The 18,684-nt window shown below is 42.5% G+C and overlaps 1 protein-coding gene and 1 long non-coding RNA gene across 3 annotated transcripts in view; one reads left to right on the top strand and one right to left on the bottom strand.

Annotated features, from left to right (window-relative positions):
- Positions 1-18,684, bottom strand: part of LOC140118962 (C4b-binding protein alpha chain-like) — a 124,966-nt gene that overhangs the window by 34,551 nt on the left and 71,731 nt on the right. For both annotated transcript variants that reach the window (XM_072137459.1, XM_072137460.1), the window contains exons 14-18: positions 17,080-17,274; positions 13,361-13,540; positions 4,296-4,484; positions 3,249-3,345; positions 1,841-1,920 (exon numbers count right to left, since the gene is read on the bottom strand). In XM_072137459.1, coding sequence (XP_071993560.1) covers positions 1,841-1,920; positions 3,249-3,345; positions 4,296-4,484; positions 13,361-13,540; positions 17,080-17,274 — 741 coding nt within the window. The remainder of the gene's footprint in view (positions 1-1,840; positions 1,921-3,248; positions 3,346-4,295; positions 4,485-13,360; positions 13,541-17,079; positions 17,275-18,684) is intronic.
- LOC140118966 (uncharacterized) lies at positions 5,408-13,379 on the top strand. Its single transcript, XR_011853292.1, has 3 exons — positions 5,408-5,549; positions 7,996-8,063; positions 13,265-13,379. It is a non-coding gene; the product is annotated as an uncharacterized lncRNA (long non-coding RNA).

The raw sequence follows: 18,684 nt of genomic DNA, 5'->3' as shown, positions 1-18,684 counted from the left end.
AGGCTGACATGGATGTAATGTGGGGTTCAGGGTGACATGGATGTAATGTGGGGGTTCAGGGTGACATGGATGTAATGTGGGGGTGCAGGGTGACATGGATGTAATGTGGGGGTGCAGGGTGACATGGATGTAATGTGGGGGTGCAGGGTGACATGGGTGTAATGTGGGGGTGCAGGGTGACATGGGTGTAATGTGGGGGTGCAGGGTGACATGGGTGTAATGTGGGGGTGCAGGGTGACATGGGTGTAATGTGGGGGTGCAGGGTGACATGCACCTTCACTACTTGGGGGGGGGCATTGCTCTGCAAGAATTGTAGGTATGTGGGGTCAAGACTACATCCACTATAGGAGAATAATTGTGATCTCTAGGGGAAGAACATAACACTATTACATTTGTCATAAGAAGGTGGGGGAGATGATGAGAAAAGGAGGAACTTAACTTTTTGTGTTTCTTAACCTTTAGAGCAGAGATCTGGCTGCTAGAAGCTGATGTATCCTTCAGATAGAAGGATAGAGAAATTAAAGAGAATTCCTCCGACTATAGACGTCATGTGTGTGAGTTGTTGGATTTACAGTAATTGCTGGTGTTACACAGTATCTCCCCCATCTGATTGTACCCCCCAACCGCCCCGGTCTGTATGTATGCAAAGATACAGCAGTGACATCACCACCACAGCGCCCCCTGTGCAGCCTCTGCCTGCAGCCTGTAAGTGTTACACTGACCACAGCCAGGACCTGCCGCGGCTGCTGGTTGTGATGTCACTGCTGCGCCTCTGTATACATACAACCCGCTGGTAATGGGGGGCACAATTAGTCGGGCTGGGTATAGTTTGCTTAGGGTTAGTGGCCACATTTAGGTTCCTGGTGGTTGTGTTCACACACTGCATTTAGGAACGCCGCACTGCACTGGAATTGCCTTCCTAAATGTAATTCAAGTGCAGAGTGTGAACGCAGTCAGAGGCCGCTTTCTGATGATATGTTTGCCATTGAAATTATTTGGGCAAAATGCATCAAATGCATTGCTCTGCAAGTAGTAACATGTGCTTTGTCTTTTAATGTGACTCATGGCAGCCAATCAGAGCTCAGATTTCGTTTCATAAACTGCTATGGGAAAATGAATGCTGAACTCTGATTGGTTGCCTTGAGCAACTAGAACAGTTCTGCTCTCAGATAAAACTACCCCATTGTGTTTAAGGCTACATTCACACAGCCATATGGGGGACGTATATACGTCTGATGTTTATATGCCGTATAAACGTCCCCCATAGACAGCAATGGGTGCTATGGAGAGGGGCGGGGTTGTGAAGCGCTCACCCCCTCCTCCTCTCCTGGGCGCTGCCGTTCACCCGCCATGCTACAGTACGGAGATCATATCGTCGTGTGAATGTAGCCTAAAACTGTACACCTTTATCTGCTGTTTTTTATACTTCCATTAGTAGTCTGGTAGTCTTACTAGCAAAAAGATAGGGTGGGCCCTAAAAATAATTTCCTCCAGTCCGACCCTGATCCTGTCTATACATTGTGCAGTGTTTAGTGGAGAGAGAGAGAAACCAAGGCACCATGGGATCTGTGGGCAAAGTAAATTGAACAGCTTCAGGGCAGGTACAGCAAGGCATTAGTCTCCGCCCCCTTCACCTCTGGGCAGAAAGATTTTTGTCAAACACTTTCAGAACAGAAAATGCCATAACTTTGGAAATAAAAGGGCGAGCAGCACAATATGAGCATCATTCTGTTTGTTTTTAAAGGGTAAATGTGGTAAAATCATACTAACTTTATAGTAAAGTTTTAATATTATTGCATGAATCCTAGGTAACTTCTTACTTTAATTTGTAATATTTTACCTTCACAAATTGGAGCAACCCCATTCCATTTCCCATTAGATCCACATTTGATAGGTTCAGTTTTGGAAACCATTTTATATCTGGAAATGAATATTCAAATATTTATATAGATGTATTAAGTAGATTTTCCTAGTCAAAGTTATATTTTAATTCCACTGAACATGCAATATATGATTAACGTATATTTTTTTATTTTTTCATTTTTCTAAATATTTCTTTAAAGCGGTTAAAGTTTAGCTTTCTGACAGAAACATTCAAATCGCCTGCATAAAAACTGAAAAAAATAGCACGTGACTTGCAAGAACCACTAAAAATAGTTTAGATGCCTACTCCTTGCTGTTGCAGATTTGGCTCAATAATTAAAGGAAACCTTCCAATTGATTTGAAGCATTATGAAGCAAACATACCTTGAGAATGCTGTAGCAGTGTAGCTGCAGGATCATATCTTGTTTAATCCCCGTGCTGAGTGGTTTTGTTGATAAAACAGATATAACTTTATAATAATGAAGCTATGTCCCTGCTATGGCTCCTTTAGCGCTTGGTTCAGTGCTTCTCCTAGCAGTTGAGTATTTATTTGCAGGAGAGGATGATGTAATACCTGGGTTGTGCCTGAAGGCAGAATAATCAATTGCTGCACCACCCCCCAGCTGTTGTGTATGAGTGACCCAGCTCAGATTAGTGAAGCATGACTAATCAATCTCCATTTGTAATTAAGAGCTCCCGTGTGTAATGTGTTTATGTCAGCCAGCCTGACCCAGCTTTCCCAAGGTCCCGAATGTTATAATTGTTTTTTCAGCAAAACCACTCAGCTCAGGGTTTAAACAAGTGTACATAAGTGTAGCTACAGTAGTCTCAAGGTATGTTTGCTTCATAATGCATCAACTCAGTAGTAGTTTGGATATCTGCATTAAAGAAGTAATATAAATTTATGAGCCCATTAAAGGAAACCTGCCAGGGCCATTTGGGACCTCAAGTCACCCACCCACTGATTGCTTGGAATAGAAAAAAATAAAAATTATGATTAAAAAAATACCAAATACATCAAATTGCTGAAAGTATAAATGGTGAAATTGCAACAGTTTAACCTCTTCATGTTAATCAATGAATATATATATTAAATGATGGTAAAAAGGGTTGCTTTTCTAAATACTATATAGGCTCCTGGCTCCAAATTTTATAAAATACCTTAGAATATACAAGCATGTTTTTCTGCTGTTAAGGAGTTGACTAAAGCAATGGGGATAATTATATGATGAGATGAAAATATGTAGAAATTCCAGTCTGATGTAATGGTCAGGTGCAAAAAGAAAAGATTAAATCTAATTTTCTATTTCTTTGTTTTAGTAATTCAACCATTTGTAATAAATGTTCAAATAAATGCTGCATAAAAAATGTACCAATAACTCACCCCTCTTTACATTTATAAGTCACCTCAGATTCAAATAAATAGTCTTTTCCTTCAGTTACAGTATTCTCAGCTTTTGGAGGACGTCCACAAGATCTCCCTGTAAGACACAATACATCAAAATGATTTTTTAATACTCATTTTGGAATATTTTTGTGCTGAAAAACACATTACTAATATCGTCTACATGTGTTACATGTTTAGCCTTGCCACTTTTTCAATAGGTTCATTGGAGAGAAAGTCTCTTAAACTGAAGATAAATGCAGCATAAGGCACATTCACCAGTTTTTTGTAACTTATATAAAAATGCCGCCATACTTAAAGTATTGGCATTATCAAAATCCACCCATCTGTGGTGTAGTTCTAGACAGTAATTTTTAAAAAATTAAATGATTATTCCTTAGTCTTTCTACTCAATTCAAAGCAATATGCCACTCGCCAGCCAGGCTACCAGGGCATCTACTATATGACTAAGTTGGTGAAGTTTCATCTTCAGTTTTATATGTATAAATGTACAAACATCGCTCAAATTGTAGACTTAGTTCACAGAGCGATTGAGAGAAAGATCTTTAAACACTGCAAAATGAAAAGAACGCAACAGTCAAGGAAGGTTTAAAGGACTATGACGACAATAGGAAAAAAAGACTTCTGATGTATCGGAATTCTATCAGCACACAGCTGTCATATCCTTCTCCATAGTTGCACCCAATTTTCAAAACTTCTACCTTTGATAATAGAAAATTAATTGTTAAATTTCCACATATAAGAGGTACAGAATGCAACTGTTTATATGTCAAGCATATGTCAAGACTAAAAATGTCATAACAAAATAGAAGAAATCAAAGACGTTTCATCCAGTCTTCTCCTTTTTTGTTCTTTGGTTCCACACATGTGTATCTCAAATACTTAAAAATTCCACCACCAATTGTTATGTGCATCTCATATAAGATGGACACAGATCCTCAGAAAGGAATTCTCACATCAGTTTTACTACATTACATACATTTTGACTGTGATTTGAAAGACTACAAATATAGCTTCAGTACTTACGATAGCAAAACTCAAGGGCTTTTGACCACATGGAGTTATACAAGCAAAATATTTTATCTTGTTTGCCATTTGGAAAATAGCCAGGTCTACATTTGTATTTTACCCAGTTGCCCACAATAAAACTTGGTAAGTCTTTAAACTTGGAATCCAGTTCAGCATATTCAAGTGCAGGTGGGTCATCACAAATGGCTTGACAAAAGAAATAGATTTAATCATTAGATTAATTAAAAAACTTCTTGTATAAATTCTTATATATTTCATACAATAAAAGGGGTTGGCCATTTTATCTCATGTTTATTGCAATGTGTGTGTATGTGTGGGGGGCAAAATATTAGGTAATTTACCAGTATATATCTAATAGTTCTGCAGCTCTTTCTTGATATGTAAAGTAATACCTTGGTTCAAAAACGTCTTCAACCTCATCAGCCAGTCATACCTGTTTATAAAATTGCAGGAGTTGGAGGATCATGTGACCTGTCTACCTTGCAGGACTTAAAGGGGTGTTCCCATTTCGACAAATTAATGTTATTGTTTGTTTAATGAAAAGTTTTACAATTTTCCAATATACTTTCTGTATCAATTCCTTACAGTTTTCTAGTTCTCTGCCTGCTGTCCTTCTATAGAAGGCTTCTATGTTTATTTCTAGTGGACAGAAATCTGTCCATGGTTACACAGGTGCACAGCTCGTAAGTATCAGAGAGAGATCACAGGTTTGGGTCATAAAGAGCCGCGCACCTGTGTGACCATGGACAGATTTCTGTCCACTAGAAATAAACATAAAAGCCTTCTATAGAAGGGCAGCAAGCAGAGATCTAGAAAACGGTGAGGAATTTATACAGAAAGTATATTGGAAAATTGTATTACTTTTCATTATACAAACAACAACATTTATTTGCTGAAATGGGAACACCCCTTTAAAGATTCTATTGATGAAGGTATATTGGCCATGGACAGTTGTAGATCACTTGACCCTCCATCTTCAGCCATTTTATTAACAGGAATGGCAGCACATGACAATTGTGAAACAAGTGGCATTTCAAGGAAGTCAAAAATTATTAAAAATTCCCCTCTTAATTTTCTGTTCACCATTGACCTTTAAATCTAAGGGCGTAAAATGGAGAGGATCAAGATGTTGTCCACACCAAATAAAAAAGCTCTCCACACACCCTCTGCTTCATGTTGGCGTGCACGGAGGAGCCCAAGACTCAGGGAATATCCAGCAAACAATACACATGTTCAGCGCTCTCCAATGAGGTAAAAAATATATCTGGTCTTGCTAGAAAAAGATCAACACCATTTAGCCTACATGACCATAATCATGATCTCCTATAACTTCTCCTCTTGATTAATAAAAAGAACACAAAACATACTCCACTCCACTGTTTCCTGTGACACCCTGATGAACATTTCATCTCAAAACATAGTCTATGACCTTCCCTCAGTCACAAGGAGCGGCTGTTGCCAGATTTGGTGATTGTAAACGTGCAGATTCCTTTACCCGACATACATACATTACACACACATACATACACTCAGATTTATATAATAGAGGCATAATTTGCATAGCTAAAACAGAATGTTCTCTTTTGGGATACAGTAAAGTGTGTCACGCAATTATATTTTTGCTTGTGGGGGCTTTGGGACCGATAGACTCACTTCAAAGCCGTATAAAAACATTTTTATATGTTTAAAGTCATTGGGGGGTGTAAAAGCTGAATTAATCACAACTACCAGTGAACCACCAATTATTGCCCCCTTTACACCACCTCAGCAACAAGTAAGTGTGGAGGGCCATGAAGGTGGCGCAGTGGAGCGGGCGGTGGCCTGCAAACTCACTATTTTTAATAAGGACCTGCCGTTGAAGCTTCCCAATACGTCTATTGGCAACGGAGGGGCGGGCATGTGTATGAAGTGTCTTGTCCTCCAATTTTTTTTTTTACATAAAAACAACTACATTGCATCCTTTAACTTAGTAATGTTGCCACGGACACATCATCTCATCACTCATTTGGGTGAGTGGGGGCATTGATAACAAAATTCATGCCCAAACACCTTCTGGCCTATTTCCTGTATTTTTATTTTACGCTTCATGCCTTTTATCTGCTTTATTTTTGACCCTGGCAATTCCATTTCTTTTTGGGTGTCTCTGATTTTTTTTTGCTGCATAGTGTAGTGCTTTAGGCCTTTCCCACCTCATGTGGACCTTGAACTACAACAGTAAAAATATATTTTTTTTGGATGTGACCATCAAATATGGTAACTCATAAAAGATCTTTACATCCAATATCAACTGTAGTTGTCATTCCTACAGCTCAGTGTTTAGGTGTACAGAAGGCATGCTCCTCAGATATTGATTTTGTAAAGAGAGCTGATGAATTGGAAAATAGATTCTTACAATGGGACAGATAAGATCTGTCTTGTTACCAATTGTATTGTGAGTGGAATTTGACTATTACAGGCTTATCCTATTCTGTCTAAAATTCTACAATTTTATTCTGGTACAGCTTCCTGAAAATGTCAAAATCTATGGAATTGTCTGGTGAAGAGAAATATGCCCATCAAAAATCCAAGATAATTTTATGGTTACCCAAACCTAAATGAGGATGCACACAATGTGGTGAATGTATTAGTTGTCCAAATATTTTATGTTGTATGACTTTACTGATGATGATAACTCCAAGATGTATCAGATTACATGGAGAATTAAAAGTTTAGTAAAGATGGGCAAATTTTTCGAAAATTCAATTCTCTGAGTTTGTTGAATTTTCCAACAAAATTCGATTCGACCCGAATTGAATCATGATGAATCACGTTAAAAAAACAGGCATTTCATGGCTGCAAAGAGCCTGTAGGTTGTTGTAGAAATTGTGTGCCATGCTCAAATATGCATAGGGAGCGTGGTTTGGTCTTTAAACAATGCTATGTTTTAGCATGACACGCTTCAATTCCATGGGCACTTACTGACAAGGTTACGTTTGTGCCAGCTCGAAAGGACTGAGCTGAGGGCCAAGATCCCAATATAACATCAAAGGGTGCACTCTTTTTACACTGACATTAGATGATTCCATAGATTACGAGAGAACCTGTCTGTTAAACGCGGTTACATGTAGAACCCCCCCAAAAGAGTGGAGAGGGTGTCGGCAGTAATTTAGCATTGACGTCACTGATCATTTTGCCCTTTTTTTTCATCTGTCAGTGTCCGCTTTCAATTAGTCAATAATCCATCAGTATTGCCAAAGCCAAAAACATGTGATCGAGGGTGTTCCTTTCTTCTTCCCAGAGTTCTCTACCCCATGTAACATGTTGTGCTCTTGGCTATTTTGCTAACAAAGGGGGGAAAAATAAAATTGTTCCAACGAAGCACTGTAAACAAATCGAAGTTTTCCTTAAATCCAAAACTAATTCCACTTTGTTCGAATCGATTTGCCCATCTCTACATTTCTTGCACTAAAATTTATGTTTGCATGACCACAAGGGAACTCAAAATCTGAACTAGAGAACATGTTTTAGAAATTGAAATACAAAAGCGGTGAAGAAATCTGAGGAACTAGAAACATTTTAAAAACTATGGCAAAACATTTCAAAAACTTTTATGGATGTGACTCAAAACTGTAAATGTGTCCTTTAAGGTCTATATCTAATTTAATCATTTACTTCTTTTACATAGGTTTTAATACTTTTTAATTTCTTATATTTTTAGGTCTCAAATTTAAATATGTAGCAGAATTTTGTTTCACAGATGGTTGATATAGCTGTGTCGAAGATACAGTATGTGATACTTACGTTGAAAATATTTTTAAATATTTTTATGTGATCTTTATATTAGTATATATTAAGAGATAATTATTATGTTCCAACATTTGTTATGTGTCAATTACAGTGAAAATCCCATCAAAAGTAGACTACATTTCTACCCCACATGAATGGATTGTTATGAAATAACACAAGCATAGGTCCCAACTTTTGGGCTAGAAAAAAACCATGGCCGTTGTCCTGTCCCTTGTCCCACCCCAAATATAGTTCAAACTTAAAGAGGACCTGTCACCTATAAAAAAAAGAACTAGGAGCTGCTTAGTAAAGTAAGAAGCTCCTAGCACTAGCCTATTATTAGCAGTTATAAATTTCTAGCTTTATCGGAACTCTCCGATAATGCTAGAAGTCACTGCCGCGTAGTACAATGAAAATCGCGTATTCATGAGGGGGCGGGACTAGGAGGCGGTGACTGCCGCGTGAAGCTCGGCAGTCACCGCCGGCCTATGGAGTGGGAGGAGCAGGGGGAAGAAGCAGTACCTCGTACAGCCACCTCATGAATATACACCGGACCGCTTTGAGCGTGGTCCGGCATTTCTATTGTACTACGCGGCAGTGTCTGCAAGCTTCCAATAAAGCTATCAGTTTATCACTGCTAAAAATGGGCTAGCACTAGATGGTGGCAGCAACATGGGAGGCCACAGTGTGGCACAATGACAAAGCGTGGAGGTGGCGGCAGCATCAGCAGCAGGAGGAGGTCAGAGAGTGGCACAATGTGTGTAGGTAGTAAGCAGCTCCTAGTGCCTTTATTTTTAATAGGTGACAGGTCCTCTTTAATGGCCCCCATATGCCCCTATCCTGTGGACAACCCCCACCATCATATTATGGCCTCCTGTCCTCCATCCTTCCTTATATTGTGGCCTCCTATCCTCCAACATATTATCCCAATATCCCAAAGAATCCTCTGTCAACACATCACTGCCATTCCAGTTCCAGTTCACTAGCATCCTCCTGTGGCTCCAAGGTCCTCCAGCCTCCATTTGTGGCCCCCTTTTCACCAGCCTCCTCCAGTGCCCCCCTGTCCTCCAGTTTCCTCTACCTGTGGCCCCCTATTCTCCAGCCTACTCCTGAAGCCAACTGTCCTCCAGCCTCCTCCTGTGGCCACCTGTCCTCCAGTCTCCTCCTCATGTGGTTCCTTGTCTCCCAGCCTCCTCTACCTGTGGCCCCGTCCTCCAGCCTACTTCTGTAGCCTTCTATCCTTCAGTCTCCTCCTGTGGCCCCCTGGCCTAAAACCTCCTCCTGTGGCCTTTGGTCCATGGCCTACTCCTGCAGCCACCTATCCTCCGGCCTCCTATCCTGCTGTAATTCCCTGTTCTCCAGCCTCCTTCTGTGGCCCCCTTTTCTCCAGCCTCCTCCTGTAGCCCCCTGCTCTCCAGCCTCCTCTACCTGTGGCCCCCTGTCCTCATCCTGAGGTCTCCTGTCCTTCATCCTCCTCTACCCATGACCCTCTGACCTCCAGCCTTATCCTGTAGCCTCCTTTCTTTCAGCCTCCTCCAGTAGCCATCTGTCCTATATCCTCCTCCTGTGGCCCCTTTGTCTTACAGCCTCCTCCAGTAGCCTCATGTCCTCCATACTCCTCCTGTTGCCCCTGTCCTCTAGCCTCCTCCTGTGGCTCCCAGGTCCTCCAGCCTCCATTTGTGTCCCCCTGTTTACCAACCTCCTACAGTTTCCCCTACCTGTGGCCCCCTATTCTCCAGCCTACTCCTGTAGCCAACTGTCCTCTAGCCTCCTCCTGTGGCCCCCTGTCCTCCAGTCTCCTCCTGTGGCTCCTTGTCCTCCAGCCTCCTCTACCTGTGGCCCCGTCCTCCAGCCTACTTCTGTAGCCTCCTATCCTCCAGCCTCCTCCTGTGGCCCCCTGGCCTAAAACCTCCTCCTGTGGCCTTTGGTCCAGTGGCCTACTCCTGTAGCCACCTATTCTCTGGTCTCCTCCTTTCCCCCCTGGCCTCCAGCCTCCTCCTGTGGCCTCCTGTCCTCTAGCCTCCTCCTGTAGCCTCCTGTCCTCCAGCCTCCTGTGGCCCTCCAGCTTCCTCCCGTGGCCCCCATGTCCTCCAGCCTCCAACTGTGGTCCCCTGTCCTCCAGGCTCCTCTTGTAGTCCCATCTTCCAGGCTCCTCCTGTGGCCTCCTGTCCTCCAGCCTCCTCCTGTGTCCTCCAGCCTCCTCCTGTGGCCTCCTGTACTCCAGCCTCCTCCTGTTCACCAGGCTCCTCCTGTGGCTTTGTGTCCTCCAGCCTCCTCCTGTAACCCCTGTCCTCCAGCTTCCTCCTGTGGCCCCCTTTCCTCCAGCCTCCTCCATTGGTCTCCTTTCCTCCAGCTTCCTCCTGTGGCCCCCTTTCCTCCAGCCTCCTCCATTGGTCTCCTTTCCTCCAGCCTCCTCCTGTAACCCCTGTCCTCCAGCTTCCTCCTGTGGCCCCCTGTCCTCCAGCCTCCTCCATTGGCCTCCTGTCCTCCAGCCTCTTACTGTAACCTCCTGTCCCCTCAATCCACTAGTGATGTTTACACAGTAAAAATTATTTTTAACCCCTTACTATACAATTTTACTCAGTGTTACTGCTGTTTCAGCTCCTATCACTCTCTAAGCCAGTGGTCCCCAAACTACGGCCCGCGGGCCACATGCGGCCCGCGGACCGTTTTCATCCGGCCCCTGCCGCTTGGAGCTCCTGCTGAGGAGTGCAGGTCGCGGCAGTCGGGCAGGAGCCTCCGTCCGTACGGACAGGAAGCTCCTGCCCGTACCTTAATAGTGCTCGATGCGGCCGATGTGTCCGCTCGAGCACTATTATTACAGGTGGAGCGATGTGGCCGGAAGACAACCCCGGCGCACATCGCTCCTTGTACCTGGCTGCGCGGCCGCGCACCCCTTCCTGACCGACAGCTGCCCGAAGAAAGAAGACGCGGTAGCCGCTGCCAGAGGTGAGTATGGTTTTAATTTTTTTAACCAGCAGCAGGGTACTATATAAAATGATTAATGATGGAGGGGCAGTGTGGACAATAAATGGTGGAGGGGCAGTGTGGACAATAAATGATGGAGGGGCAGTATGGACAATAAATGATGGAGGGGCAGTATGGACAATAAATGATGGAGGGGCAGTATGGACAATAAATGATGGAGGGGCAGTATGGACAATAAATGATGGAGGGGCAGTATGGACAATAAATGATGGAGGGGCAGTATGGACAATAAATGGTGGAGGGGCAGTATGGACAATAAATGGTGGAGGGGCAGTATGGACAATAAATGATGGAGGGGCAGTATGGACAATAAATGGTGGAGGGGCAGTATGGACAATAAATGGTGGAGGGGCAGTATGGACAATAAATGGTGGAGGGGCAGTATGGACAATAATTAATGGTGGAGGGGCAGTATGGACAATAATTAATGATGGAGGGGCGTATGGACAATAATTAATGATGGATGGGGCAGTATGGACAATAATTAATGATGGAGGGGCAGTATGGACAATTATTAATGATGGAGGGGCAGTATGGACAATAATTAATGATGGATGGGCAGTATGGGAAAAAAATTACTGGTGGGGGGGCAGTATGGGAAATAATTAATGGTGGAGGGGCAGTATGGGAAATAATTAATGGTGGAGGGGCAGCATAGGAAATAATTAATGATGGAGGGGCAGTATGGGAAATAATTAATGGTGGGGGGCAGCATAGGAAATAATTAATGAGGGGAGCAGCATAGAAAATAATTAACGAGGGTAGCAGCAAAGGAAATAATTAATGGGGGGAGCAGCATAGAAAATAATTCATGGAGAGGGGTCCCCGTATATATTTAAGAATTAATTGACCCAATTAATTAATTCATTGGGCCAATATATAAAATAGTTCACAAGGGGGTGCAGTATATTAATTGAGGGGGGTCCCAGTGTATTACGGATGCGGTCACATGTACCGCTATTTATTTTTAAACTTTAGTCCGGCCCTCCAACAGTCTGAGAGGGACCGTGAATGGCCCCCTATGTAAAAAGTTTGGGGACCCCTGCTCTAAGCAGACACATTGGGGCAGATTTACTTGGTCCATTCGCAATCCAGCGGCGTGTTCTCCTAGCGCTGATTTGGGTTCTGCCGGGATTCGTGCACCAGATGTCCACTAAGTGTCGCTGCTGTGCTGAAGTCCGCCGGAGTTTACGGGAATTCACCTCCTTCGTTCCGGTGTATGTGAGTGCTATTTTTGTGACACAATTTTTTTTTTTAATTCCGCAGTTTTTCCAAATCCGTTGGGTTTTCTGACAGCCACGCCCCCGATTTCTGTCGCGTGAAAGCTGGCGCCGATGCGCCACAATCTGATCGCGTGTGCTAAAATCCCGGGGCCATTCGGCGCAAAACGGATATATTCGGGAAACCCTATGTAAGTGCGGCGTTTTCGGCGCAAAACAGAAATATTCGGGAAACCCGACGTAAGTGCGGCGTTCAGACCCTTAGTAAATGAGCCCCATTGTGATCCATCTAGTTCTGTGAACTGACTGTGTGGTTAGTTTATCAGGGTACAGGTGTATATACACTTTCATCTGGCTTCTGACATTATACTAACACATAGAAGGAGAGATGAGACAGATCAGAGATGATGAGATGCATGAGATGCCTATTACACAGAAGCATGACAGACAAAGGCTGGCAGACTTTTACACTGTCAGCTCTGCTGCATCTCTGTTCTCACAGATAAGTGCCTGCCTCCTTTCCCCCGATAACCAATCTGCTTGTAGTTTGCAGCTTCTCTTTCCTCACCATGTGCTGTTTGAGTGTCTGTTAGGTCCGTTCTGGACTGCAGGGGGGCAGGGCTACAGGCATAGAGCAGAGAGACAGAAGTTTTAGCAGCATGACCTCACACACAAATCCAAGATGGCGACCCTCGACCCTAACTCAGAAGTTACACGCTCATGTCTAGGGGCAACTGAAATTGTGTACAGCAGGACTGATAGAGACAGGTTGGACTTATGCTGTATTTTTGTTAATAACAGTGAATTAGAGAATGTGTTTTTTTGTTATCCTGAGTAATACAAGAAACTTGTCTCTGTGGGAATACCCCTTTAAAGAACAATCCTCTAAAAATTCTCTGGATGACATTCTAAAATAATAATACAGTGAATTAATTTTGTTCCAATCAATGACGCTCTGTTGATGAATAAGCCTCTATGTTCCTTTTGGCTTAGGTCTCATAAGAATGAACATTTAATGACACTGCGCAGAAGAAGTAGAGAGACAAGAATAGTACATAATACTGTCCTTTGACCCAAGCAGATGATTACCTTTGCACTCAGGTGTTTTAATATTCCATATTCCACTTGGTTGGCAAGTAAGTGAAGCTTTACCAACAAGCTGATATCCTTCATGACATGTGTATGTTATAGTATCCCCAGAAATGTATTGTTCCCTTTCGGGATCATACCATCCATCATTTAAATCTTTGGGAGTAGGACATGTCCGAACTGAAATAAAACAACATTTTCGTTAAAAAAGTAAACATTTATCTATTTTTATTTATGCAAAAACAAGTATCAGTTTCAATATAACACAACAGACTCCTGCCCTCTATAGAGTAATCATTCCTCTCAACCTGGGAAAGTAGCCACTTGTCTACTTTTAGTTCTGCAGTTTGAGAACCTTTGGAGGACCTTCAAAGGTCCTAGAACAGTAATGGCAAACCTTTTAGACGCCGAGTGCCCAAACTACATCCAAAACCCACATATTTTTCGCAAAGTGCCGATGCAACAATATAAACAGTAACTTATTACTCCCTGCTCTGTCACATGTTTAAATTGTATAGGCACCTGAGGACACCAATACAGTAGAAAGAAGGAGAAAAAGCTTAGGTTATCATTGTAGCTTCTTTCTAGGGTCCTGGGCTGCCTGGGACTGCAAGAGGCCTTGAGTCCTGTCTGGCGGAGTCTGCAGTGGGGTGATGGCACGGGTGCCCATAGAGAGGGCTCTGAGTGCCACCTCTGGCACTAGTGCCATAGGTTCGCCACCACTGTCCTAGAAGGACCCTTTGTATGCTATATCTTCATTATCCCTACAGGGAAGTATATACTTTGTGATTGGTTCAGGTGGTCATGGGCCCCCTTGAAGTCTTGGACAACTCCTGCTTTTGGTTGTCACTTGTTTAGGGGAGGAATCCCAGCGAAGAGTGGGCAGGTCCTGAGAGCAGATTAGCTTGCATATTTGGACACCCTTATGTGTATTTGGGAGCACTGAAAGTAGCCAACTAACCGAAAGGCAACCAGTTGGGGTTTATCAGGAGTGAGGTAACGGTACATTGGCTAGGTGTTTCCGGGGGATGCATTGGGGTTAGAGTTCTTTCAGAATTAGATAGGTTTGCTTTTACTTTGGATAGGAAGCATGATAATAATAATAATTTTTATTTATATAGCGCCATCAAATTGTGTAGTGCTATATTGTGATGTTCCATACAGGGGAAAACAATTTGGACATGGAACCATTTAGTGAATTAATTAGGGATATTCAATATCACCTGTTAAAATTGTGGGTATCCTCCGAATTAATGGAGCTGTGGGGAAACTGTTAAAACATGGCGAGTTGTAAAAATAAAAATTAGTTTTCAATTTCATATGGTGGTACAGACTCTTGCTGGGTGGTGTCCTAGGGAGTGGTTATAAAATTGAGGATATAGCCATCTGCAAGTAGTGGGCAGATTGCCGGCAGGCAATTTGTTGTGCAGCTCCAAGGACCTCTTTTTTTTTTTTTAACTTTAATTTTTATTAAAAATTTTTATATTTTAAATCTTTACAACAGGGACAACAAGCATGGTAATACAGCGGTCCTCATTATGTGTGCAATAACAGATTTTGTTTCTGGCGGTACAGGAAGTGTACAATACACAATACAAGCAATTTAAACAGTGAAATGGTATAATACGATTCATTTGCTCAAATAAAGATCTCATTCCAGAGCTCCAAGGACCTATTAATTTCCTAATTCCTCTTATTTTTAGTGTTATTCATGATCCCTCTAGTGCTATGAGATGCCGTGTGATGACAATGCTTAGATTATCAGGGTAGAGGTTTACCTACTTTTATTTAGCTTCTGAACATTCATTAGTATCTGACACATAGAGAGATTAGATAGATCAGAGATGAGAGATCCATGAGATGGATATAAAACACAATGACATTCTCAGCCCTGCTAACTCACCCATAACACACACACAGAGTAAGCTGTGGTATGTCTCCCTCAGATGAAAACCTTATCTTGCCTGTAGCCTGTAAAGTAAGTCTCTGCACACTGCTGCTTGCCAGCAGGAAATGTTTTTGTCTGAGCTGGTCTTCTAATGCAGGTTGGAGAAGCAGGAGGCAGAGAGTAGTGTAGTGTGAAGAAGCTATTCATTAGAAGAATCTGACCATACTCTTATCCAGTGGCAACCAAAATTGGATACACCAGGTTGGAATTATATCTGTGAAATGCTGTATTTTTGTTAATAACACTGAATTAGAGAATGTGACATTTTAGACAGTGGAGAGGAGGGTAGGTGGATGTTGTTGGGAGCGGTTACTCGCAGATGTGCATGTTCCTGATCAGTAGCTGTGAGTGCAGGAGAATATCAGTCCTGGCAGCATGTAAAAAACTTCAGGACCTGGAGTGATGTCATAAGCATGACTAATACATATACATAGGTGAAAACTCTTTCAGCAGATCTCTTTGCACAGGAAAGTGGTGGTCTGCAGATAAAAGGCAGCTTCCATAGAGCCTTATGGCAAAAAAATAAAAAATAAATCATTGAATAAAAAAACAGACCTTCAGGGAGGGGGTCCTCCAGAGAGGTGATCTTCTGGAGAGGTTTCATTGTTTGTACGTATTTATAAATATATGTTCACATACTGTGATGCTGCCATGTGTTTTGTTCTATGTAGTGTAGGTGGACATGTTTTAATATATATGTTATAATATATATTTTTCTTTGTGATGTAGTAGAATACTGTATGTTGAGCTCCAGTGCTCTGTGTATTCCCTGCCTTGCTCTGCATTAGATCTCTGTACAAGCAGAAACTCTGGTTCTATGTCCTGATTGGCTGGGTTTGTGCACTAAATACCCTGAGTGCTATCGGCTTGACTACCCATAGCTGATGTTACAACCAGAAAGTCACGTCCACTTCAGGAAAAGCTGGGACTGTGTTACGTCTTTTAATAGCCTCATATATCTTTTAGCCCTATATCACATGATTGCTCCACAGGCGCGGCTTTATCCGCGGTGGTGGCCAAGGCGAAGTACAGAATTGTGAGACAGTATCATGGTCGGCAACAGACAGGAAGTCAGGACAGGCGGCACGGGATGGGAGTCTGGAGCAAGGCAAAAGTCGAGGCAGGTAGCGGAGGAGCGGCGTCAGGAACGGAACAGGGGTCACAAGGAGAATTCAGCAAACAGTCGCAAGGCATAGGGATAAAGCTTTCTCTAAGGCTATGAGGCACAAAGATCTGGCAGGGAACATAGGAAGGGGCTGGAATTTAAACAATACAGGTGGCCGACCAGCTTCAATTATTGGAAAGCTGGCCAGTTAAATCTCCGGAAGCCGGGGACGTGCCCGCAGGACCGCTGGAGCCACCCCTGGATCGAGGTGAGGTGAGTAAACCAGCGGAGGTTCGGGGAAGAGGAGAGGGGCATGGGTGCACCAGCGACCCGGGCGTTGGGTCGCAGGAACACCCGTGACACTGTGCCAGTAAATGTGAGGATGACAATTGGAAAGCACTCATGAGAATGGTTAAAACGACTGAAGTCAACAGTGCCACCGTGGTTAACCAGCAGGGAAACTAACTTGTGTCACTGACCTAAAAGACTCTTCATGATGTATGGTGCAGCACAGAGTAAATTTCTAGGGCAAGTCTTAAAAGTATGATGCCTGTTCTTTTAATTAGCATGATAGTTTTAACTTTTTATTTAATAAAATATCACCATTAGTAATGAATTCAAAAAATCTTATAAATGTTTATAACAATAAAATCACTAAACACTTACTTTTACAGAATTCATTAGTGATTTTTGACCATGTCAAATTTCCCAAACAAGTTATTTCATTTGAAAAATTATATACTCGATAGTATCCAGGTTTGCATGTGTACTGTACTTTTGTACCAGCAAAAAAAGTTTCCACGTTTTCATACTGGAATGCCAATTCCGCATAGTCAAGTTTGGGTGGCGCATTACAAAAGCCTGGTAACAGAAAAGCAGATTACTAAAATGCTGAAATCTAAAATATTATTGTTTTATGCATTTAAAATATATTCTATGTTTAGTCCAATACAGGCAACTCAGTCTATCAATACAAAACATACCCGGTATTTACATTGCTTCCTTATTGGGGCACATTTACTTACCCGTTCCTTGGAGTTCCCAGAAAGTGCATTGTCCGCCAATAATGCACTCTCTTGTGAATCACTAAGATTGTGAGCCCGATATTGTGCATGTGTCGCTTCCCCGCTCAGGTCTGACAGAGTTTACCTTTTTCTTCCTGGTGCACGTAAGTGCATTGTCTTGCAAAACAATTTGCACTCAGTGCGAATCAGTCGGATCGTCCGACAGCCCGCCCCCCCTGATTTCTGTTGCATGAAAGCCAGCGCAGCTGCGCAAAATCTGATTGCCTGTGACACAACCCTTGTTAAATACCTGTCAAAGCTGCGCAAATCCCGAAACCGGCGAACAGTCTGAAGAATGTGCAATCCTTGACTAAGTAAATAATCCCCATGGAGAGATGCAGACATACTGGGGCTAATTTATTAATTTCGGACTGTGCACACAGTTTTATTTTCCATAAAATATAGTAGTAAAAACAAAGGAATAACAAGAATAAATCCAAGGCCGTCAGGCCAATAACTAGACATCAGGCTCCTGACTACCAGAGAATGTGCGTACTGCAAAACCTCCCAAACAACACAGCAGTAGGCTCACAGTTGTTTTCCCCAGGTGCAGAGAGCCCTGATCACTGGTCTCCTTAAATTAGCCCAGTACACCTGTAGACTAGGTAATAAGAACAGTTAAAACCCAGGCTGTCCAGGTGGAGTGGGGCCCACCGTGTCTTCCCCACTCCAGCAACATAGGTCCCTAGTAGATTTTTCTAACAACCTAAATGTAGAGGAATCTGCAAAGAACTGACATACAACTACATGTTTCTAGAAAAGCAACCAGGATGTGAGGTACCTTGGGCAAATGTATACCCCATCCACCACTTCTCCAGACACTCTGTCACAATATCAAATATTTTTTAAGAATCTATCCAATAAAACCAAAGTCGGCAAGGGTGAACTTTAAAATCTTAAAAACCCCATTTTTTAAATTGTAGATTCAGATTCCCCAGGAAAGCTTACATTCTATCTACGATTCAAGTCATTTTTGTTGACAGATGACAAAAAAGGGAATATCTTGAGAAATACATATCAGGTTGAAAAATGTAAGACAAATATTTCTTAAAAATCTATCCAATGTTACTAAAGTTGACCCTGTCTTTTCACTCCCTAGGGGTGAGGTGATAGAATCTTATATTTTATATAGAAACTATATTCAGCATAACCCAGGAACAACAATGTGGACATAATAGTTTTGTGTTCTCTTTCTGGGGGCTGGTTT

This window comes from Engystomops pustulosus, chromosome 2 (assembly GCF_040894005.1).
Source record: "Engystomops pustulosus chromosome 2, aEngPut4.maternal, whole genome shotgun sequence".
Lineage (NCBI taxonomy): Eukaryota > Metazoa > Chordata > Amphibia > Anura > Leptodactylidae > Engystomops > Engystomops pustulosus.
Note: the sequence above shows the minus strand (reverse complement) of the source record. Positions and strands in the feature narration are given on the sequence as shown.